Source organism: Hypomesus transpacificus, unplaced genomic scaffold, assembly GCF_021917145.1.
Source record: "Hypomesus transpacificus isolate Combined female unplaced genomic scaffold, fHypTra1 scaffold_101, whole genome shotgun sequence".
Taxonomy (NCBI): Eukaryota; Metazoa; Chordata; class Actinopteri; order Osmeriformes; family Osmeridae; genus Hypomesus; species Hypomesus transpacificus.
This window is the reverse complement of record NW_025813696.1, coordinates 500,840-521,341: the sequence shown is the minus strand read 5'-3', so window position 1 is coordinate 521,341 and position 20,502 is coordinate 500,840. Positions and strand designations below refer to the sequence as shown.

The window sequence follows — 20,502 nt, the reverse complement described above, 5'->3', positions numbered from 1 at the left end:
ACATCAGGATTCCAGCACATTACTGTGCTAGTCTCACTAAATCTACAGAAGAGTCGCATTTAAGGTCAAATGTGTAATCATCGATACTCATTTCAGTGATGCAGCAGGTCATCTCTGGAACTGGACTGTTTCAATCATATTCTAACTCTGCTAATACTGCCCAGAATCTCCTGTCTTCAGTAAACCTGTTGCTCCATGACTGCTATGCTGTCTTTTCTCCAGGTAGAGGTGGCAAGGAATTCTCCAGGAAATATTGACACTAAACATCCTAATTCACAAATCTTTATTGAGTGTGAACACAATGTAAAATAAGAAAACATAAAACATCAACACAAAGTCCACATCGTCACTCATAATCGCACGAAAGACACGTTTCCTTGGAGATGGTCTACACTCACTGTTCTGATTGGTCCATAAGCCCCATGGCAGACAGCAGTCATTGTCCAGGTGAGTTTACCTGGTGAAGGAGCGCACATGTCTCCCCCTGCCTCCCCCACTTCCTCCCCCGCTGCTAAACTTGCCCCCCTGAGAGCCTCTCCCTCCTCCCCCCCCCCCTCCTCCTCCTCCCCCCCCCCCCTCCTCCTCCTCCCCCCCCCCTCCTCCTCCTCCCCCCCCTCCTCCTCCCATCCACGACAGGCCTGCTCCTCCTCGGCCTCTTGGAGCGCGGTCCCGCGGAGCCAGACGATACGCACCTGAGCCAGAGAGAGAGAGAGAGGGGGAGATATAGAGAGGGGGAGAGGGAGAGAGAGAGACAGACAGAGACAGAGCGGGGGAGAGTTGGAGATATAGAGAGAGACAGAGGGAGAGAGAGACAGAGAGAGAGAGAGACAGAGGGAGAGAGAGACAGAGGGAGAGGGAGAGAGAGAGAGAGACAGAGGGAGAGAGAGAGAGAGAGAGAGAGAGAGAGAGAGAGAGAGAGAGAGAGAGAGAGAGAGAGAGGAACAGGATCATGTGTGTGTGTGTCTGAGTGAGTGTGAGTGAGTGTGTGAGTGTTTGAGAGTGTACCTGTGGGGGGTTGTCTGGAGGGGATGGGGCCACGTGTGAAGTTACTCTGTCCTCCTCGGGGCTCGCTGTACGTGGCTCTGTGGGGGGGGGCCGCCATCTGACCGCTCCACGAGGCTCCACGCCCCCCCTCTCTACGAGCATAGTTACCTGGAGAGGTGGGGAGGGAGAGAGGAAGAGGTGGGGAGGGAGAGAGGAAGAGGTGGGGAGGGAGAGGTGGGGAGGGAGAGAGGAAGAGGTGGGGAGGGAGAGGTGGGGAGGGAGAGAGAAAGAGGTGGGGAGGGAGAGGTGGGGAGGGAGAGAGGAAGAGGTGGGGAGGGAGAGGTGGGGAGGGAGAGGGGGAGGGAGAGGTGGGGAGGGAGAGAGGGAGAGGTGGGGAGGGAGAGAGGAAGAAGTGGGGAGGGAGAGAGGAAGATAAGTGAAGGAAAGGGTTAAGATCTCTGCGGGCTTTTCTGACCCATAAACACAGGTCATGAGATCAGTCCCATAAACACAGGTCATGAGATCAGTCCCATAAACACAGGTCATGAGATCAGTCCCATAATCACAGGTCATGAGATCAGTCTTTATGTCAAATACAAAGCATGTGTGCATGTGTGCGCATGTGTGTGCATGTGTACCAGATAGCAGCACTCCTTTGGGCTGTGGTGGAGTGAAGAAGCGTGTCTGGCCGTGGAAGGCTGCTCCTCTCCCCCCTCCTCCCCCCCCTCGGTTCCCTATGAACAGGCCTCTGGTGGGGGGCTTGGGGGAGCTCTTGGGGGGCCGTTTGGGGGGCAGCAGCCCCAGAGGTGTTCCAATGTCTTTGAACTCCGCCGCCACAAAGTCGTCTACGTGCATGCTGGGAGGCCGCGAGGTGTTCTGCTTGCGCTGGCGGAAGATGTCGTGAGGACGGCACAGCTGTCCAAAGGCCCCCCGACCCCCCCGGCCGCGCGGCGCCGCCATGATGTGAGCTCTCTTAGCCGGCTCCACGTAGCCAGACTTCCCACTGCAGGGAGACAGGAACACGTCACAAACTACAACTACTAGCCCTGCTCCCAGCCAGCTAGCCCTGCTCCTAGCCAGCTAGCCCCGCTCCCAACCCGCTAGCCCCTCTCCCAGCCCGCTAGGCCCGCTCCCAGCCCACTAGCCCTGCTCCCAGCCAGCTAGCCCTGCTCCCAGCCAGCTAGCCCTGCTCCCAACCAGCTAGCCCTGCTCCAAACCAGCTAGCCCTGCTCCCAACCACCTAGCCCTGCTCCCAGCCAGCTAGACCTGCTCCCAACCAGCTACCAGCCAGCTAGCCCTGCTCCCAACCAGCTAATGCTGCTCCCAGCCAGCTAGGCCCGCTCCCAGCCCGCTAGCCCTGCTCCCAGCCAGCTAGCCCTGCTCCCAGCCAGCTAGCCCTGCTCCCAGCCAGCTAGCCCTGCTCCCAACCAGCTAGCCCTGCTCCGAACCAGCTAGCCCTGCTCCCAAACACCTAGCCCTTCTCCCAGCCAGCTAGACCTGCTCCCAACCAGCTACCAGCCAGCTAGCCCTGCTCCCAACCAGCTAGCGCTGCTCCCAGCCAGCTAGTCCCGCTCCCAGCCAGCTAGCCCCGCTCCCAACCAGCTAGCCCCGCTCCCAACCAGCTAGCCCCGCTCCCAACCAGCTAGCCCCGCTCCCAGCCAGCTAGCTCCGCTCCCAGCCAGCTAGCCCCGGTCCCAGCCAGCTAGCCCCGCTCCCAGCCAGCTAGCCCCGCTCCCAACCAGCTAGCCCTGCTCCCAGCCAGCTAGCCCTGCTCCCAGCCAGCTAGCCCTGCTCCCAGCTGGGCTGCATTAAACTTCTGGGGACTTCTAGGGGCTCTAACCCTGTCTAACCCTGCTCTAACCCTGCTCTAACCCTGCTCTAACCCTGCTCTAACCCTGCTCTAACCTTGTCTAACCCTGCTCTAACCCTGCTCTAACCCTGTCTAACAGTGGAGAGGAACAGTGGAGGAACAATGGAGAGGAAGAGTGGAGAGACCTGGAGGTGATAAAGGTCTCGTGCTTGTGTTTGCCCAGGCGGAGGTTCTTGGGGTTCTTGCTGTGCCCAGGGGAGGAGGGCTCTGACAGGAAGGCGTGTTCCAGCTCGGCCCTCAGGTCCAGGTCAGGACAGCACTCCTGAGCCAGACCCACCAGGTCCACCTTCACCTGGAGACACACACTACACGTTACACACACACCAGACGGTACACACTCCAGCCATTACACACACAAACACACACCAGACATTACACACTCACAGTGTGCAGCTCAGCCTCCAAGTCATCAGTGTGGAAGGGGGAGAACCACAGAGCTTTCAGCTGATCATCCACAGCTTCAGACAGGATGAACACAGTCCTGGAGACCACACACACACACACACAGTCATGTCTCCCAAAATCACAACACCAAAGGGATGTGTACACATGCTATGTAAAGGGTGTCAACAGACTTGGATGCAATCCTGTGCCACTTAGGGGCGGTACCTGTGGTTGAACTGGACCAATAGGGATTCAGGGGCGGTACCTGTGGTTGAACTGGACCAATAGGGATTCAGGGGCGGGCAGAATAGGCTCAGTGTCTGAGGAAGGAGCTGTGTCTGCTGAGCTTTTCAACATCTGTCTCAAACCAATCACGTTCTCCAGCAGAGCCTCCAACACATCATCCTCCTTGCCGAGCTTCTATAATACACACACACACACACACAGAGACTCAAAGAAAAGCAAAAAAAAAACATCCCCTTTCCCCAAAATATGGTACCACAGTCAAAAGGTTTGTTCTAATGATAACCAACAAGCCCAGGGATAGTTTCATCCTGCCGGTCTGTCTGTTCAGGCTGAGCACTGGGTGAATACCGTGATGTGTTTTTCCAGGGTTGTGAGAGGATGAGAGTCAGATTCATCCCACTGCAGCACAGCCTTCATCTCCGAGGTGGTCAGGGCCAGCGAGCGGGAGGGGAAGCTCTGCACCTCCTCCCCAGAGCTCTGCACCTCCTCCCCCAGGCAGCTCTGCACTCAGGAACAAACACAAGCTGCTGTCTGGAAACAGGTGACAAACCACACAGGGCAACATGTGTCTGCAGGAGAGACATTTACAATTTGTGTGTGTGTGTGTTGTACCAGTGGGTCGGTGTGGAGGGTCTGTCGGAGCAGGTCCAGCACAGCGGACAGCAGCTCAGTAGAGTCCTTGTTGAAGGAGAGCGTCTGTCTCTTCAACAGAGAACACAAACCTGCACCATGCTTCTTCAGAGCCCTGACACACACACACACATTTAAATTTAGTCATTTAGCAGACGCTCTTATCCAGAGCGACTTACAGTAAGTACAGTGACATTCCCCCGAGTAGGGTAAAGTGCCTTGCCCAAGGACACGTCATTTGCCACACCAGGGAATCGAACCGGCAACCTTCTGATTAATAGCCCGATTCCCTATCCGGTCAGCCATCTGACTCCCGATCTGACTAACACACACACACACACACACACACACCATACAGACACACACCATACAGACACACACTAAGAAAACTAAGAAAGTGGATGTGTGTGTGTACCCCTTAAGGTGGTACAGTCCATAGTCGTGCTCAGTGAGGAACATGAGGGTTCTGATGCAGGTGAGCAGGAGGGCGGGGCTGCTGTCGGGGTTTCCAGCAGCCTCCAGCAGGGCGCTGCACACCGCTGGCATCAGCTCCCTCCCCGGCAGAGCGTGGGCCAGCTGCTCCACCTCGGAGACACAGCCCTCCCCCGGAGACGACAGCACCAGGGAGATGTCCTGACGGGACACACACACACACACTCTGTTAGGGGGAATGTTGACAGAGGGACAGTGTATGGTGTGTGTGTGTATGGTGTGTGTGTGTGTATGGTGTGTAGTGTGTATTGTGTGTGTGTGTGATGTACCTGGTCACACAGAGATTGCAGGATGGTTGCCACCAGCTCGCTGCAGTGCTGCTGCTGGAGGGAGGGGTCAGCCGGGACAGCCAATAGGGACAGCAGCAAGGGGAAGAGGTCGGCCAATGGTGGCTCGTCTCCAGGGGCAATGCTGGCCAGCAGGTTCAGAGCTGCGCTCTTACAGGCTCTCTGAGACACCAGGGCGTCCAATAGGGACAGGACACGAAGGACCTGGTTCCAGCACACACACTTCCCCTCCACCCTGAAACACACACATCATAGTCCCTTCTCCATTTCTGTGTGTTCTGGTGTGTGTGTTCTGGTGTGTGTGTTCTGGTGTGTGTGTTCTGGTGTGTGTATTCTGGTGTGTGTGTTCTGGTGTGTGTGTCCTGGTGTGTGTGTTCTGGTGTGTGTATTCTGGTGTGTGTATTCTGGTGTGTGTGTTCTGGTGTGTGTGTTCTGGTGTGTGTATTCTGGTGTGTGTATTCTGGTGTGTGTGTTCTGGTGTGTGTATTCTGGTGTGTGTGTTCTGGTGTGTGTGTCTTACTGCTGCAGCTCCCCCAGCAGCAGCTCCAGCAGGGTGTTCATGATGAGGGAGGCTGTGGGTGAGGACAGGTCAGCCAGCTGGACACACACTCGGCGCAGCATGGCTAGCAGGGGGGGGCAGCTGGTGCCACACACACACTTCAACGCCTCGGAAAACCCCCGCCACTGCACACGCAGGTGCATGCTCCACAGCTTCCTGGTGTTCAGGGCCACTGCCACATCCTGGAGCGAGATCTCCTGGGGGGGGGGGGGGGGGGGGGGGGGGGGCATGGGACCACCAAGATGGAGGGACAGAGCATGGGATCACAAAAACTGGACAACACCTGGATTCCTTCACCTGGCCAAAATACCACACACAATACCTTTACGGGTCAGAGTAGCTGTCTACGGGTCAGAGTAGCTGTCTACTGGTCAGAGTAGCTGTCTACTGGTCAGAGTAGCTGTCTACTGGTGAGAGTAGCTGTCTACTGGTCAGAGTAGCTGTCTACTGGTCAGAGTAGCTGTCTACTGGTCAGGGTACCTGGGTGCTGTGCATGGGCAGGGGCAGAGGCAGCAGCTCTGACAGCAGGGTGAGGCCAGAGAAGATAGCCTCAGGAGCCTTGAGCAAGGAGCCCAGCACCTCCCTCAACATCAGGGACCACGTGTTGCTGGCCAGGGTCTCCTCCGTGTGGGTCACCTGGGGGGGGGACGGTACACACTCTGCTTAAGATCACATTCACTCTAAATACTGAGTGTGCCTGTGTCATCTAATTAATAAAACAACCAGGCAGGCAGGAAGGCAGTGTGTGTGTGAGTGAGTGTTGAGCCCCACCTGCTCACTGACTCCCTGGGTGAAGGTGAGCAGCACGTCTACGATGAGCGCCTGCACCCTGCTCTCCTCTCCGTCCAGCCGCCCAGACGCCGGCACTGAGCACACGATCATGTGCAGGGAGACGAGGACGCTGGCCACACGCGTGTCCCTGAACTGGAAGGCCCCGCCCCGCAGCAGCTCCATCAGCATGGAGCGAAGCAGGCGGAGCGTGTTCACACACACGCTGAGGATGAGGAAGCGCGGCGGCGTGGGCCCCATGTGGCCATGGACCCGCCAGGGCTGGAGCAGCACGCTGCACAGCTTCTGCAGAACACGCACACACATGTCCAGAGCCTCACCCGAGAACAGCTGGATGACGGCTAAACTCCACCTGAGATCCTTCTGTTGGCCTGCAGGAGGACAGAGATGCTGAGATACTGTGAGAACACAACTGGAGGACAGAGATGCTGAGATACTGTGAGAACACAACAGGAGGACAGAGATGCTGAGATACTGTGAGAACACAACTGGAGGACAGAGATGCTGAGATACTGTGAGAACACAACTGGAGGACAGAGATGCTGAGATACTGTGAGAACACAACTGGAGGACAGAGATGCTGAGATACTGTGAGAACACAACTGGAGGACAGAGATGCTGAGATACTGTGAGAACACAATTGGAGGACAGAGATGCTGAGATACTGTGAGAACACAACTGGAGGACTGAGATGCTGAGATACTGTGAGAACACAACTGGAGGACTGACAGGGCAGAGTGGAAAAGAGGTCATGTGTGGTGAGGACACAAAGAAGGGATTCAAAGTGTGTGTATAAGATGATGTGTATGTGTGTGTGTGTGTGTGTACCCTCTACTGCAGGCGGAGGACAGGCGAGCTGGGAGAGGACTCTGAGAGCAGTCACCATGCCAGTTCCCTCCAGAGTCAGCATGTTCTCCAGGTTCTAGTACAGAACAGTCAGTCACATTTGCATGTTCCAGAAGCCTGACTCACCTCAGAGCAGGTGTGTGAGTGCGTGTGGGGCGTACCTGTCTAATGTAGTCTATGAGGGCAGGAATGCTGCTGATGTCAAAGCGAAGTTTCTCTAAAGGCTCCAGCCACTTACTTAGCTCTGAAACAAACACACACACACACGTTAGTCTGCACTAGTCTGTATGACACACACACACACACGTTAGTCTGCACTGGTCTGTATGACACACACACACACACACACGTTAGTCTGCACTGGTCTGGGTTCTCCTGTGCCTCTCAGGAGTGACACGACTCATCATCACAAGTGACATCAACAAGCACTGAGTTGTTGGATGTGTGTGTGGTGTACGTGTGAGAGTGGGGTGTGTGTGTGTGTGGGGTGTGTGTGTGTGTGGTGTGTGTGTGTGTGGTGTGTGTGTGTGTGGTGTGTGTGTGTGTGGTGTGTGTGTGTGGTGTGTGTGTGTGTGTGTGTGTGTGTGGTGTGTGTTACCCTGCAGCTTGGTGTTGGTGTCGTCAGTCTTGGCGTGGGCCAGCAGCAGGCTGGCTGACTGCTCCATCATGCGCAGGTCGTTGGAGGTCTGCACCACCACCAGCAGCAGCATGCAGGCGTAGTTATAGGTGACCGCCTTCCTGGCCTTAGCTTCTCTAGAGGACGACATCACACATGACCTTACACATGACATCACACATGACATCACACATGACATCACACATGACCTTGTGCATGACCTCACACATGACCTCACACATGACCTCACACATGACATCACACATGACCTCACACATGACCTCACACATGACATCACACATGACCTCACACATGACCTCACACATGACCTTGTGCATGACCTCACACATGACCTTACACATGACCTTACACATGACCTTACGCATGACCTTGTGCATGACCTTATGCATGACCTTACACATGACATCACACATGACATCACACATGACATCACACATGACCTTACACATGACATCACACATGACCTTACACATGACCTTACACATGACCTTACACATGACATCACGCATGACCTTACGCATGACCTTACGCATGACCTTACGCATGACCTTGTGCATGACCTTGTGCATGACCTTACACATGACCTTACACATGACCTTACACATGACCTTACACATGACATCACACATGACATCACACATGACCTTGTGCATGACCTTGTGCATGACCTTATGCATGACCTTACACATGACCTTGCGCATGACCTTGTGCATGACCTTGTGCATGACCTTGTGCATGACCTTATGCATGACCTTATGCATGACCTTATGCATGACCTTATGCATGACCTTATGTATTCTCTGTCACACACACACAGTGAGCCCTCTCTCACCCCAGGCTGTCCTCTCTCACACACACACACACACACACACACACACACACACACACACACACACACACACAGTGAGCCCTCTCTCACCCCAGGCTGTCCTCTCTCTCACACACACACACACACACACACACACACACACACACAAACACACACACACACACAGTGAGCCCTCTCTCACCCCAGGCTGTCCTTGCCGTGGTGCTGCAGCAGGGTGAGCAGGCATGTCAGGTTGTGGTCCAGGCTGAAGACGTGGGCCACTGCGCTGCGGCCCGTCTGTGTGAAGGTGATGAGGTAGAGGGCATGGAGCATGCCCAGCACGTCCGCACTGTCGCCCTCCTCCAGCCCCTCCCCGCCCTCACCCCCCGCCGCCACATGACTCATCAGCTCTGACACGCTCTGGAGTGCGTGCAGAGCCTGCATGAGCCACGCCCCCAGACCCTCCTCACCCAACCAGGGCCCACTGTACCCCCCGTCACTACCGGAAAACACAGTCTCCTCCCCCTCAGCCTCGGCGACAGTTGCTAAGAGACGAAGAATCAGGTTGGTTGGAGTGGGCTGGGCTAGGAGAAACAGCAGTCCTGATTGGGTGAGAGACAGGAAGCGTAGGAGCTCTCGGAGGGCCTGAGTGAGGCCCACGTGCCCTGCCCCTGCAGACAGCACCACCGCCATGCTCTCCAGGAAGTGACACGCGTGCATGTACCTGATGACACAGATTCAACAAGTTAACACTCAACAAACAGCTACTCTCAGCTACATTCACTGCCCTTTATGGTTACACTCAACAGTGCCAGTGTGCGGTATCCAGGCTGTGTGTGTGTGTGTGTGTGTGTACCTGTACAGGGTAGGGTAGGGGTCGTCTCTCTCCTGGGGGCCGGTGATGCGGGCGCTGGTGGGGAAGGCTTTCCCAGGGGGCTGCACCATGCTGTGGGGGGCCGTCTCCAACAAGTGGTGCAGCTCCTCTAGAACCCCTGCCATCCTGTCCAGCTCTGCCTCACTCACAGGGGAGGGGCCTAACACTGGCTCCTCCTCCATGGGGCTTTCAGCTTCCTCCATCTCCTCCTGAGACACCAGGACATGAGGACACCATGAAACACGTAGGTAACAACTCTCATCATGTGGTTTCCAGCTGTGTGCGTACCTGCGGGGATGTGTGTGTGTGTATGTGAGTGTGTGTGTACCTGCGGGAGTGTGTGTGTGTATGTGAGTGTGTGTGTGTGTACCTGCGGGGGTGTGTGAGTGTGTGAGTGTACCTGCGGGGGCTCGCTCCAGGCGGCGGCCGTGCGCTGCAGGTCAGTCAGCACCTCGTAGGCGTGGCTCTTCTGCAGCACAGCGTTGCCAGCGGTTACCACCCTCACTGTCTCCTCGCGCAGGAACAGCTGAACCAAACGCTGCCAGGAGCAAAACAGCCCATAACTACCAAGATCCAGAACGAAAAACCTATTGTTTTTGTTGAAAGGATCAGGTTCTGGAGTTTGTCAGAGCCTCTTACCTGGTAGCCACTCCTCTGTGTTCCCTCTGAGTGCAGGAAGGCCTCCACACCAGCAGGGGCGCTGGTCAAGGCATCCAGCGCCCTCAGTATGCTCAGCTTCAGTGTGGATGAGATGTGATCCCTGTGGAGGAGCTCCAGCAGGAGGCCCAGGGCCCCCTCCCGCAGCAGCACCGTGAGGCCCTGCGGGGACTCGGCCAGGCAGGATGCCAGCTTAGCACCAGCTTTCAGCTGTCTGAGGTTCAGTGCGATGGGTTGGGTCAGAGCAATATCCATACTCAGACCCTGAAGAGCCCATTGGACCAGAGCCCCTAAAGGTTCCTCCCACTCTCCCTCCCCTTGTCCAATTAAACAGCCGAGCCCTTTCGCCAGTAGTCCAGAAGCGTGCTCCAGAGCTGTGACCCAGCCAGCCCCCCTGTCTTCTCCAATCCCAGCCAGGAGCTCTCTCAGCTGGGCCACAGCCTCCGCCTCGGGCCCCTCCACGCCCCCAGGCGCGGCTCCCCCCCTGGCCTTCTCCAGCTGGGTGTCGAAGCGGGTCTTGTAGGGGGGGGTGAAGAAGAGCAGGGGGCGGAGCTGGCGCTCGTACGGGTCGTACTGGACGGGGGGCACAGACGCCAGGTCCTCGGGGGTGTAGTCCATGTCGAAGCTGGGCAGCTTGAAACTGTTGTCCAGGTCATCCTCGTCACTGGAGATCTGTTCATAGCCATCATCACCTGAGAGGGAGAGGATGGAGGGAGGGAGGGGAGGGAGGGAGGGAGAGAGGGTGGGAGGGGATGGAGGGAGAAGTGCAATGGAGAGCAAGAGAGAGAAAGAAGGGGAAGGGTGGGGCAAGGCAGGGTAAGATTAAGAGGCAGGGAGAGGGGGGAGAGCGAGGGGGGAGAGAGAGGGGGGGAGAGAGAGGGGGGAGGGAGAGGGGGGAGAGAGAGGGGGGGAGAGCGAGGGGGGAGAGAGAGGGGGGGAGAGAGAGGGGGGAGAGAGAGGGGGGAGAGAGAGGGGGGGGAGAGCGAGGGGGGAGAGAGAGGGGGGAGAGAGAGGGGGGAGAGAGAGGGGGGAGAGAGAGGGGGGAGAGAGAGGGGGGAGAGTGAGGGGGGAGAGAGAGGGGGGGAGAGTGAGGGGGGAGAGAGAGGGGGGAGAGAGAGGGGGGAGAGAGAGGGGGGAGAGTGAGGGGGGAGAGAGAGGGGGGAGAGTGAGGGGGGAGAGAGAGGGGGGAGAGAGAGGGGGGAGAGTGAGGGGGGAGAGAGGGGGGAGAGAGAGGGGGGAGAGAGAGGGGGGAGAGAGAGGGGGGAGAGAGAGGGGGGAGAGTGAGGGGGGAGAGAGAGGGGGGAGAGTGAGGGGGGAGAGAGAGGGGGGAGAGAGAGGGGGGAGAGGGAGAGTGAGGGGGGAGAGAGAGGGGGGAGAGAGAGGGGGGAGAGAGAGGGGGGGAGAGAGAGGGGGGAGAGTGAATGAGGGAGAGAGAGGGGGGAGAGAGAGGGGGGAGAGGGAGAGTGAGGGGGGAGAGAGAGGGGGGAGAGAGAGGGGGGAGAGAGAGGGGGGAGAGTGAGGGGGGAGAGAGAGGGGGGAGAGAGAGGGGGGAGAGTGAGTGAGGGGGGAGAGAGAGGGGGGAGAGAGAGGGGGGAGAGTGAGGGGGGAGAGAGGGGGGAGAGAGAGGGGGGAGAGAGAGGGGGGAGAGAGAGGGGGGAGAGTGAGGGGGGAGAGAGGGGGGAGAGAGAGGGGGGAGAGAGAGGGGGGAGAGAGGGGGGAGAGAGAGGGGGGAGAGAGAGGGGGGAGAGTGAGGGGGGAGAGAGAGGGGGGAGAGTGAGGGGGGAGAGAGAGGGGGGAGAGTGAGGGGGGAGAGAGAGGGGGGAGAGAGAGGGGGGGGAGAGAGAGGGGGGAGAGTGAGGGGGGAGAGTGAGGGGGGAGAGAGAGGGGGGAGAGTGAGGGGGGAGAGAGAGGGGGAGAGAGGGGGGGAGAGTGAGGGGGGAGAGAGAGGGGGGAGAGTGAGGGGGGAGAGAGAGGGGGGAGAGTGAGGGGGGAGAGAGAGGGGGGAGAGAGAGGGGGGAGAGAGAGGGGGGAGAGAGAGGGGGGAGAGTGAATGAGGGATTTAAACGTTCCCAAGTGCAAGCAGCAGTCACAGCTGAGGTGGTTCTCTGTAACGAGCAGCTGGTAAAAGCTGCTCTGTAATGAGCACACACACTCTGTCTTAGCATGCCAGAGCACACACTCTGTCTTAGCATGCCAGAGCACACACTCTGTCTTAGCATGCCAGAGCACACACTCTGTCTTAGCATGCCAGAGCACACACTCTGTCTTAGCATGCCAGAGCACACACTCTGTCTTAGCATGCCAGAGCACACACTCTGTCTTAGCATGCCAGAGCACACACTCTGTCTTAGCATGCCAGAGCACACACTCTGTCTTAGCATGCCAGAGCACACACTCTGTCTTAGCATGCCAGAGCACACACTCTGTCTTAGCATGCCAGAGCACACACTCTGTCTTAGCATGCCAGAGCACACACTCTGTCTTAGCATGCCAGAGCACACACTCTGTCTTAGCATGCCAGAGCACACACTCTGTCTTAGCATGCCAGAGCACACACTCTGTCTTAGTGCCCAGTCCCAAACCAGCCCCAGCCCCAGCCTGCCCCTCTCGGTGTGTCTGGATGGACTGGGTCATTCTGAGATGATGGCATGTGTTTGGCATGGTACATTGGGAGAGTGACTTAGTGGTGACGGGCTGGGGGGGTCAGTTTGGGAAAGGGCGTCTTGTCTGTTGTTCCTGTTAACACACAGGAGCCCCCCTACCTTCCTCCATCTCTTCCATCTCCTCACCCTCATCTTCCTCGTCCTCCTCCTCATCTGGAACACTTTCGTCTGTCCGTGCTTCCTCCTCCTCCTCTGGCTCCTCCTCCTCCTCTGGCTCCTCCCCCTCCCCCTCCGGCTCAGCATCTGAGTAGGCTTCGTCCAGGGGCAGTGACCTCTCAGGGGTCACAGCCTCCAGGGAGTCTTCACGCCCCGAGCATGACTCCGTTTTGACCGCCACCCCCACTGTGTCACAGAGCATCATGTTTTATTATTACTACCATCATTCAGGAGTACTTCTGATACCTATCACTGAGCATGTTGGCATGACCAGTCACTTTAAAACTGATAGATGTGTGTGTGTGTCTGACCTGCCACTGGGACCTGCTCCTCTTCATCATCGTCTGGGGGAGGGGGTCCTGGGGGGGTGCGGGGCCCCCGGGGGGCTGGTCTAGGGGGGCTGCCGTTGTACTGTTCCTCTTTATCCCACTCTGAGCAGACACACGTGTGCACAGAAAACATGTCAGAGAAGTTAGCAGAGATGGGAAGGAACAAAGAACAAATACTTTGTTACTGTATTTAAGTCAATTTTCTTTTAGAAAGGTTGAAAAAAAAGGGTTAGATTTTGTCTAAATTAGCAAAAAAATTCTAATGGTTTAAAACACATTTTTCTACAAATATATGACAAAAAAAGTGACAACTGAAGACTTTACTTTCACCCCTTACATTTTTTACACAAATACGTATCTGTACTTTCTGACATTTAAAAGCCAGCCAGAAAGAAATAAATAAAACTATAATTGTTTTGGTGTCGTGCTGTGTGAAAAAAAACTTTTGCTTAAAATAAAATACATAAAACTCTACTGTACTCTACTATACTCTGCTGTGCTCTACTGTGTTTTACTCTGCTCGGCTCTGCTTTACTCTGTTTTAGGCTTCTCTGTCCTCCCCTCTCACACTGTGTGGGGGGAAAGTTTCGAAAAGGGTGACAAATATATCTTTTTATAAGGTATGTTCTGGATGAGACAGTTAGGGATGCCCACATGACTGAGCACAGACACATCCTGGACCACCCATGGTCATGAGGGAGATGGTGAAGGTGCAGCGTGTCTACAGTGTCTTCATGTATGAATATGATGTGAGCTCCAACAGCTAGTAGTCATGGCTACTTGAGTACATGTCATAGCCCACACTCCTTTACTTTAACTTGAGTTAAAAAAAAACTGTAGTCATCACTTCAACTTTGACCAGAGTATTTTTAAACATGAGTATCTGTACTTCTACTTGAGTGAAGGATGTGTGTACTTTTGCCATCTCTGGAAGTTAGAAGAGACAAGCTAAGTACAGATTTCCAGCCTGGTGGCTGATATCATTAAGTGGCTCTACGGTTATGGTTAGGATCTGAACATGAAGGGAGATGATTGGAGGAGGTTGTGGTTAGGATCTGAACATGAAGGGAGATGATTGGAGGAGGTTGTGGTTAGGATCTGAACATGAAGAGAGCAGATTGGAGGAGGTTGAGGTTAGGATCTGAACATGAAGGGAGCAGATTGGAGGAGGTTGAGGTTAGGATCTGAACATGAAGGGAGCAGATTGAAGGAGGTTGTGGTTAGGATCTGAACATGAGCTCCAGGTTTAGAATGGGTGAAGGAGTTAAAGTAACAGTCCTTTAGCACCCTGAGATGGGGGGAATGTTTGGTGAGTATGTGTGTGTGTGTGGCATAAACCCACCTTGCTTCATCACCCTCTTGGCTCCGCCCTGCTGCTGTGGGGGTGGGGGGGGAGGGGGAGGGGGGGAGTCCCGGTCATGTCCATGTGATCGTTCTGCCGTACCGTACACCGCCACCGTCAGGCTGGTGTACCATCCCCGCAGCACCAGCCCGTCTGTGTTCACCTGCACACACACACACACACACACACACGCACGCACGCACGCACGCACACACACACGCACTAAGTCAGCTCTATCAGTTCTTCATGGCTGCTCAGTGCCTCCAGCCACAGCCAGACAGGTGAGGAGGTGAGAGAAAGATCTACCTTTCCACTGGGCCTGAAGATGATGGACTTGTTTTCATCATATTCCAGACTGGGGATGACAAGAACACAATGGATGACATTTCTATTCAATTTTCTGTGTGTGTGTATGGGGGTGTGTGGTTGGGGGTTGCTGTTACTGGAGAGACCAGTTGGAGAACAAAGACACCTGTTGAGGTATCAGACCACACCCTCTTGCTTGGCTCCCAGTCAGGGCAGACTTAAGGGCCAGCCCCACCCCAACAGGTTTTACAGGTGAAACACTGACCTACTTCCTAAACACTCTGAACCCTGTGCAGACACACAGCCAGGGTGAGAAACAAACGATGGAGGGGGAAGGCAGGGGGAATATTTCTCAGCAGGGACAGGAAAAGAGGTGGAGGAAAAAGGCCGACTGACCTGCCCAGTCGAAGGAACGTAGGGCTGTTGGGTTTGGTGACATTGTTGAAGAACAGCTCCAACTGGAAGGCATGGGGAGATGTCTCCCTGGAGGAAGAGCCGGGGCATGATCACATTACAAACACACTGTTCCATATGATGCACTGACAATGCATGTCCTCTGGGCAGGCTTATACAGAGAGGAGATTCTTAGAATGCAACAACTGTCCTGTAACATGGTGATCTGCATAGGCTGTATTAGAAATGGCGCAACCAGGCAACCTCCTTTTAGACAAAAATAGATCCAGACCAAATTACGTGTCTATATAAACACATTGTAATTAACATGCTTAGTGGGAATCACATATATATTTTGGTTTCATACTCGCGGAGGGGATTATTTATGTGCAAGTGTGCATACGTTCGCTTACCCAAATGCCCTACAGTCGGGTAAACTGCTGTGTGCTTTGATTCCCGGCGGAATTACTCGCACCTCTGTGATCAAAACGCCGCGTGGGAAACGCACCACGTCTACGTTGGTCAACTGATGAATGAACACACGGGATGTAGTATGAAACCAATACATAAACACATGGCAACAATCATTTGCATAGCTAACTAGCTAAAATGTCAACATTCCCAGCCAGACAAGCTAATGTCAATAGTCTAGTTAGGTCAACCCCCAGTAACATTGTCAAAGTATGCAGATTGGCTGGTAGGCTATTTGTTAGGGCAGTGGGTCTAACGTAAAACAAAGAGAGTAGTTAACAGGTGGGTTACGATGGTGAGCTAGCTAGCTAGCAGGCGAGCTAAGTGAAGGTAGTAGCCTAGCTAAGCTAGCTAGTTTAGCCCCGGTCTAGCTAACGTGACTCCTTGGCGCTTTGCTTAATAACTAGCTATATCGCTGGCTACGTCTAAGCAACGTGCACTTTGCTGTAAAATCGGCGTAATCTGGGCCAATCTTGGCTTTACCTCTGCGCTCTGATGTTTAAATGTATCTAAAAACAGAAGCTCTGTTGAAGTATCCCCCGCCATCATTCGTTGTTGTTACTCAGGGGTACTGATACAGCTTCCGGTTTGCTAATACTAGTTCCGGGTTGTTCCACATTCGTGTCTACAATCGATGGCATTTTGTCTTCCCAAATGCATGATTTGATATGAGTAAAATAATCAAACATAACACGATTCTAAAATCAGTACGACCGATAGCTACCAAAAGCAGCTATGAACTTTGACTTTGAACAATTTTATAGAATCTTTTTGTATATATAGAATTATTTCTTTTTTTGTATAAAAAAATATGGCTGCAGTGTTTAGGAATACATATTAGTCTCACTAACTTTCATGTACAGTAACGAGATAATCAGATTATTAAAAAATACATTCAAATTAAAGTGTACAAGGCATATTTATTGTATATATTATTGTGTTTGCATTGTTAATGGATGGTACCGGCGTTAATTGGATCGCTCTAGGTTTTGGTCTTAACAACCGATGTAAAATGAGCATGAGAATGGCGATACATCTTTTGTTATCTTATTTAGTTGCGATACTAGCGAGCAGTGCCACGTCCTTTCTGAGAGCACCGCGAGGCCACCTGCAGCAGGCAGGTATCTACATGAGTCACGTGGTCCGCAGGCTCCAGGTAGCTGCGGACGGAGCAGGAACCTGCAGCCATTACTCTGCTATGAAGCTGCGCGAGCGTTTACAAATCTAACGCAATCAAAAGCCACATACCTGTAGGTGCTCAGCACACCTCTGTGCTTAGGTGTCTCGTCTAGGTGTGGGTGGCATTCTGTATCTGACCAGGGAGCGTTTGTACTTTCTTTTCGTTCACTTTGCTTGTGATTTGGGTAGTTTCTTGGTATTAATTGTAAAATGACGGCACAGGTAGACTACCTGGTTTTGTTTTTCACGACCACATCTGGCGCGAGCGGGGACCTGTTGGGATCAGATGAGAAGGAGATCGTACAGCTGGTCTGGCAACTGGTGGATCTCAAGAACCAAAAGGTAGGAAGTTCAATACTATTTGTCTTTTACTTTTATCAAATTATGAAATAAGAGTGTACACTTTTCCCATCCATGATTATTACGTTTTTGGGGGCGCCACACAAAAGACTATAGTTTACAACGATGTGACTGTTAAAAAGCTAAATGTTAGCTTCATAGTCATGGTTCCTTTACGGGTTCATCATTCCGATATTCAATGAACTAAAAACCGGTTTGTGTAAAGTCTGGTATGTGTTTTTTTTCTGGTCCAGTTGGGGAAGTTAAATGAGGTGTTCATAAACCCAGAGCTGTCGGACCGGACAGCTGAGAGCGAGCCGGCGGAGGAAGCATCTCTGGCCCGCCCCTCAGCAACCAACCTCGACAACGCTTTAAGACAGGTATACAGTCTGTGTGTCTTTACATTCTTTGAGCTCATTGTCCTAATTACACAGTTAATAATGCCTTGATCGTCTCTCTTTGGACGTGTTGATATAGACACACTAGTCCACTGTGTTCGCCTAGCCTACACGGTATGGTCACCTTTGGTCCTGTCATTTTGGGTGTGAGTTGTCACTGTTGTAGAAAGTCAGTTAAGCTGACAGATAAGGAGGTGTGGAGCTTACTAGACCTGAAGGCAAATGAGAATACTTTACATAATGAGGTTGACCAGAACCCTTCTGGCTGTGCAGCCTCTTAAAAGACTTTAGAAACAGCCAATACTTTACTGTTTCCCCAAATCAAAGTAGCGAGTACGAGCATGGCACACATGGAAGATGTCAGCAGGTGTCCCTATCTTACCTGTGGCTAATATCTCCACTAAACGCCTCTCTTGCAGTTTCATCTCAGATTGACGAACGAAGTGAACAGCTCAGGCACAGGCACGTCGCTGTGTTTGTGTACCGACGGGCCGCTCCACCTCCGCCAAGTCATCCACCCCGAGGCTGCGGGCAAGGTGAGAGCTCTGCACAGGCACAGACCTCGGAGCCAGGGCGGACCACAGCCACCGCTAGAACCTGTTTGTGCTCACAGAACCACTAAAGAACACGTTATGTCAGAACTTGTACTCCTTTTTGCAGTTTTACACAATGTTAAAATGTGAGCCTTGCTTAAAGTGTACAGATTGTGTGAAAATGTCTTGTTGACCCATAAGGTGGAAGTTGCATAGTAAGTACACACACAAATACATTGTTGTTTGTCTTCATATCAGATTCCTCCACACCTTACACCAGGGTTGGCTCCAAGGGGGGCATACTGTGCCCCCTCAAAACATTATTTTGTTAAAGTATAAATAAGAAATACTGGCATCGGCTATAAATTAAATATCAAGATTGCTACACTTTCCTGCAGAATATGCAGGTCTGCTCTTATTTTGACTTTCATACATGCTTTGTAAATGCGTGCCCCACTTGTGAAAAAAATGCCCCCCATTTAATTAGTTCTGGAGCCGAGTCTGCCTTACACCTGTTTATGGGTTACACACATCCTTACACCTGTTTAAGGGTTACACACATCCTTACACCTGTTTAAGGGTTACACACATCCTTACACCTGTTTATGGGTTACACACATCCATTTAGGAGACCTGTCCTAATACGAGTAAATATTTCAATGACGAGTAAATATTTATATGATGCCAATAAGCTTTCATCAGCTGACCTTAGCCATCTAACTGTTACCATGGCGAAAGCTTACATCATCCTCTGACAAGCTCTTTCAAAGCTGATTGGCTGACTCCCTCTCCTCCAGAACCTTGTGCTTCCAGAGTGCTTCTTCTCTTTCTTCGACCTGCGGAAAGAATTCAGGAAGCACTTCCCCTCGTCTGACGGGAAAGGCCTGGATGTGCAGCTCATGGCTGACTGTATCCTTACCCCTTGCTGCACCTCTCTCTCCAACTGTCAGAACACGGCACCTCTCTCTCCAGCTGTCAGAACACGGCTGATACAGAGGAGGGTTCACATCCTGCCAAACTGCTTTCTGTCTCCCCTGAGGGGTGAGCTTTACGCTGTCAGCAGAAAACACACACACACACACACCTACTCACACAGATACCCATACACCTACACACCTACACACACCTACCCACCTACACACACACCTACACGCACACAGTTCACAGGCCACAGGGTGTTGGCTGCAAAACTGGAGGTTTTGAAATGCAAATAAAGACACAATGGAGGCGTTTCTCTGAGCCCTGAGAGAAACACTGTGTTTAGCCAACAGGACCTGCCCCACACGCCCATTACAGCAGGACTCTCCTACACACACACGCCCATTACAGCAGGACTCTCCTACACACACACGCCCATTACAGCAGGACTCTTCTACACACACACCGCTTCTCCCCCCTTTCCACACACAAAGTCTCACGACCATGTGTCCGTCAAACATGTCTTGCTGGTTCCTGTTTGCTCCTTGACGTGTGTCCAGCTCTAGGTGTGAGTGTGGAGCCAGACATGGACCCCAGCGCCCTGCCTGCACAGCAGCTCCACAGCATGGCCCTGCCTGAACAGCAGCTCCACAGCATGGCCCTGCCTGAACAGCAGCTCCACAGCATGGCCCTGCCTGAACAGCAGCTCCACAGCATGGCTATGGTGGTCCTCGCCCTGCTCTCAGAGCCCCTGTGTAAGGAGCACACACCATGCCAACCCTCGCACTGATACACCAGTGCTCTCTCTGAGGGCTAGGGGTTAGCTACGGTTAGGGGTAGGGTTAGTTTGGGTTAGTTAGGGGAACTGGATTGGACCCAGTAAGAATGATGTCACTGTGTTTCTGGAGTGTTTGAACTCTTTCTTGATTCACAGGTCACAAGTTCTGTAACCCAGAGAGGGTCAATGACAAGTTTGAAACCGGCACTTGGTAAGAACATGTCTTTCTTTTGATGTATTACATTCTACCATCTGATGTAAGACATGATGCTTATGTGTGTGTGTGTGTGTGTGTGCGCGCAGCAGTAAGATGGAGCGTGTGTGTGATAACACAGTGATCCGGGCCAGGGGGTTACCATGGCAATCATCTGACCAGGACATCGCTCGCTTCTTCAGGGGCTTGAACATGGCCAGGTCAGTGTGTGAGAGAGAGAGAGAGAGAGAGAGAGAGAGAGAGAGAGAGAGAGAGAGAGAGAGAGAGAGAGAGAGAGAGAGAGTGTCTGGGTGAGAGACAGTGTGTGTGTCGTATACAACTAAGGTATTAATTTCAGTTCTGAAAGTACCTGTGTGTGGTGATGCTGTAATGCTGTGTGTTTCCAGAGGGGGCGCTGCTCTGTGTCTGAATGCTCAGGGC

General features: G+C 53.4%; 2 protein-coding genes across 4 annotated transcripts in view; one reads left to right on the top strand and one right to left on the bottom strand.

Moving 5' to 3' along the window:
- Positions 1-266: 266 nt before the first annotated feature.
- Positions 267-16,314, bottom strand: virma (vir like m6A methyltransferase associated). 3 transcript variants are annotated; one of them, XM_047050155.1, is made up of 27 exons: positions 16,207-16,314; positions 15,666-15,778; positions 15,256-15,342; positions 14,860-14,908; positions 14,554-14,716; positions 13,194-13,313; positions 12,826-13,068; positions 10,046-10,755; positions 9,807-9,944; positions 9,389-9,615; positions 8,735-9,256; positions 7,686-7,840; positions 7,249-7,331; positions 7,070-7,163; positions 6,224-6,612; positions 5,933-6,088; positions 5,414-5,649; positions 4,876-5,128; positions 4,530-4,747; positions 4,097-4,229; positions 3,833-3,985; positions 3,504-3,658; positions 3,239-3,335; positions 2,980-3,146; positions 1,623-1,987; positions 1,006-1,152; positions 267-692 (listed from the first exon to the last, which is right to left on the bottom strand). In XM_047050155.1, the coding sequence occupies exons 1-27, from the start codon at positions 16,270-16,272 to the stop codon at positions 454-456; spliced, it is 5,478 nt and encodes a 1,825-aa protein (XP_046906111.1). In that variant the 5' UTR covers positions 16,273-16,314; the 3' UTR covers positions 267-453. The 3 variants fall into 3 exon arrangements, with proteins under 3 accessions (XP_046906111.1, XP_046906112.1, XP_046906113.1); XM_047050156.1 differs by having other exon boundaries at positions 12,853-13,068; XM_047050157.1 differs by lacking the exons at positions 267-692; positions 1,006-1,152; positions 1,623-1,987; positions 2,980-3,146 and having other exon boundaries at positions 3,252-3,335; positions 3,464-3,658.
- Positions 16,315-16,880: 566 nt separating this feature from the next.
- Positions 16,881-20,502, top strand: part of esrp1 (epithelial splicing regulatory protein 1) — a 6,994-nt gene continuing 3,372 nt past the window's right edge. The window contains exons 1-8 of the mRNA XM_047050110.1: positions 16,881-17,244; positions 17,496-17,621; positions 18,059-18,175; positions 18,970-19,081; positions 19,651-19,845; positions 20,025-20,079; positions 20,172-20,282; positions 20,469-20,500. Of these exons, the coding sequence (XP_046906066.1) occupies positions 17,113-17,244; positions 17,496-17,621; positions 18,059-18,175; positions 18,970-19,081; positions 19,651-19,845; positions 20,025-20,079; positions 20,172-20,282; positions 20,469-20,500 (880 nt within the window). The 5' untranslated portion in view covers positions 16,881-17,112. The remainder of the gene's footprint in view (positions 17,245-17,495; positions 17,622-18,058; positions 18,176-18,969; positions 19,082-19,650; positions 19,846-20,024; positions 20,080-20,171; positions 20,283-20,468; positions 20,501-20,502) is intronic.

Bases quoted from the DNA above. Each gene is read 5' to 3' on its own strand.
- virma (XM_047050155.1), bottom strand. From the start codon at position 16,272: ATGATGGCGGGGGATACTTCAACAGAGCTTCTGTTTTTAGATACATTT. The intron at 15,343-15,665 runs GTAAGCGAACGT...CTCTTCCTCCAG, and splicing joins CCCGACTGTAGGGCATTTGG to GGAGACATCTCCCCATGCCT. The intron at 3,147-3,238 runs GTGAGTGTGTAA...GTGTGTCTCCAG, and splicing joins TGGAGGCTGAGCTGCACACT to GTGAAGGTGGACCTGGTGGG.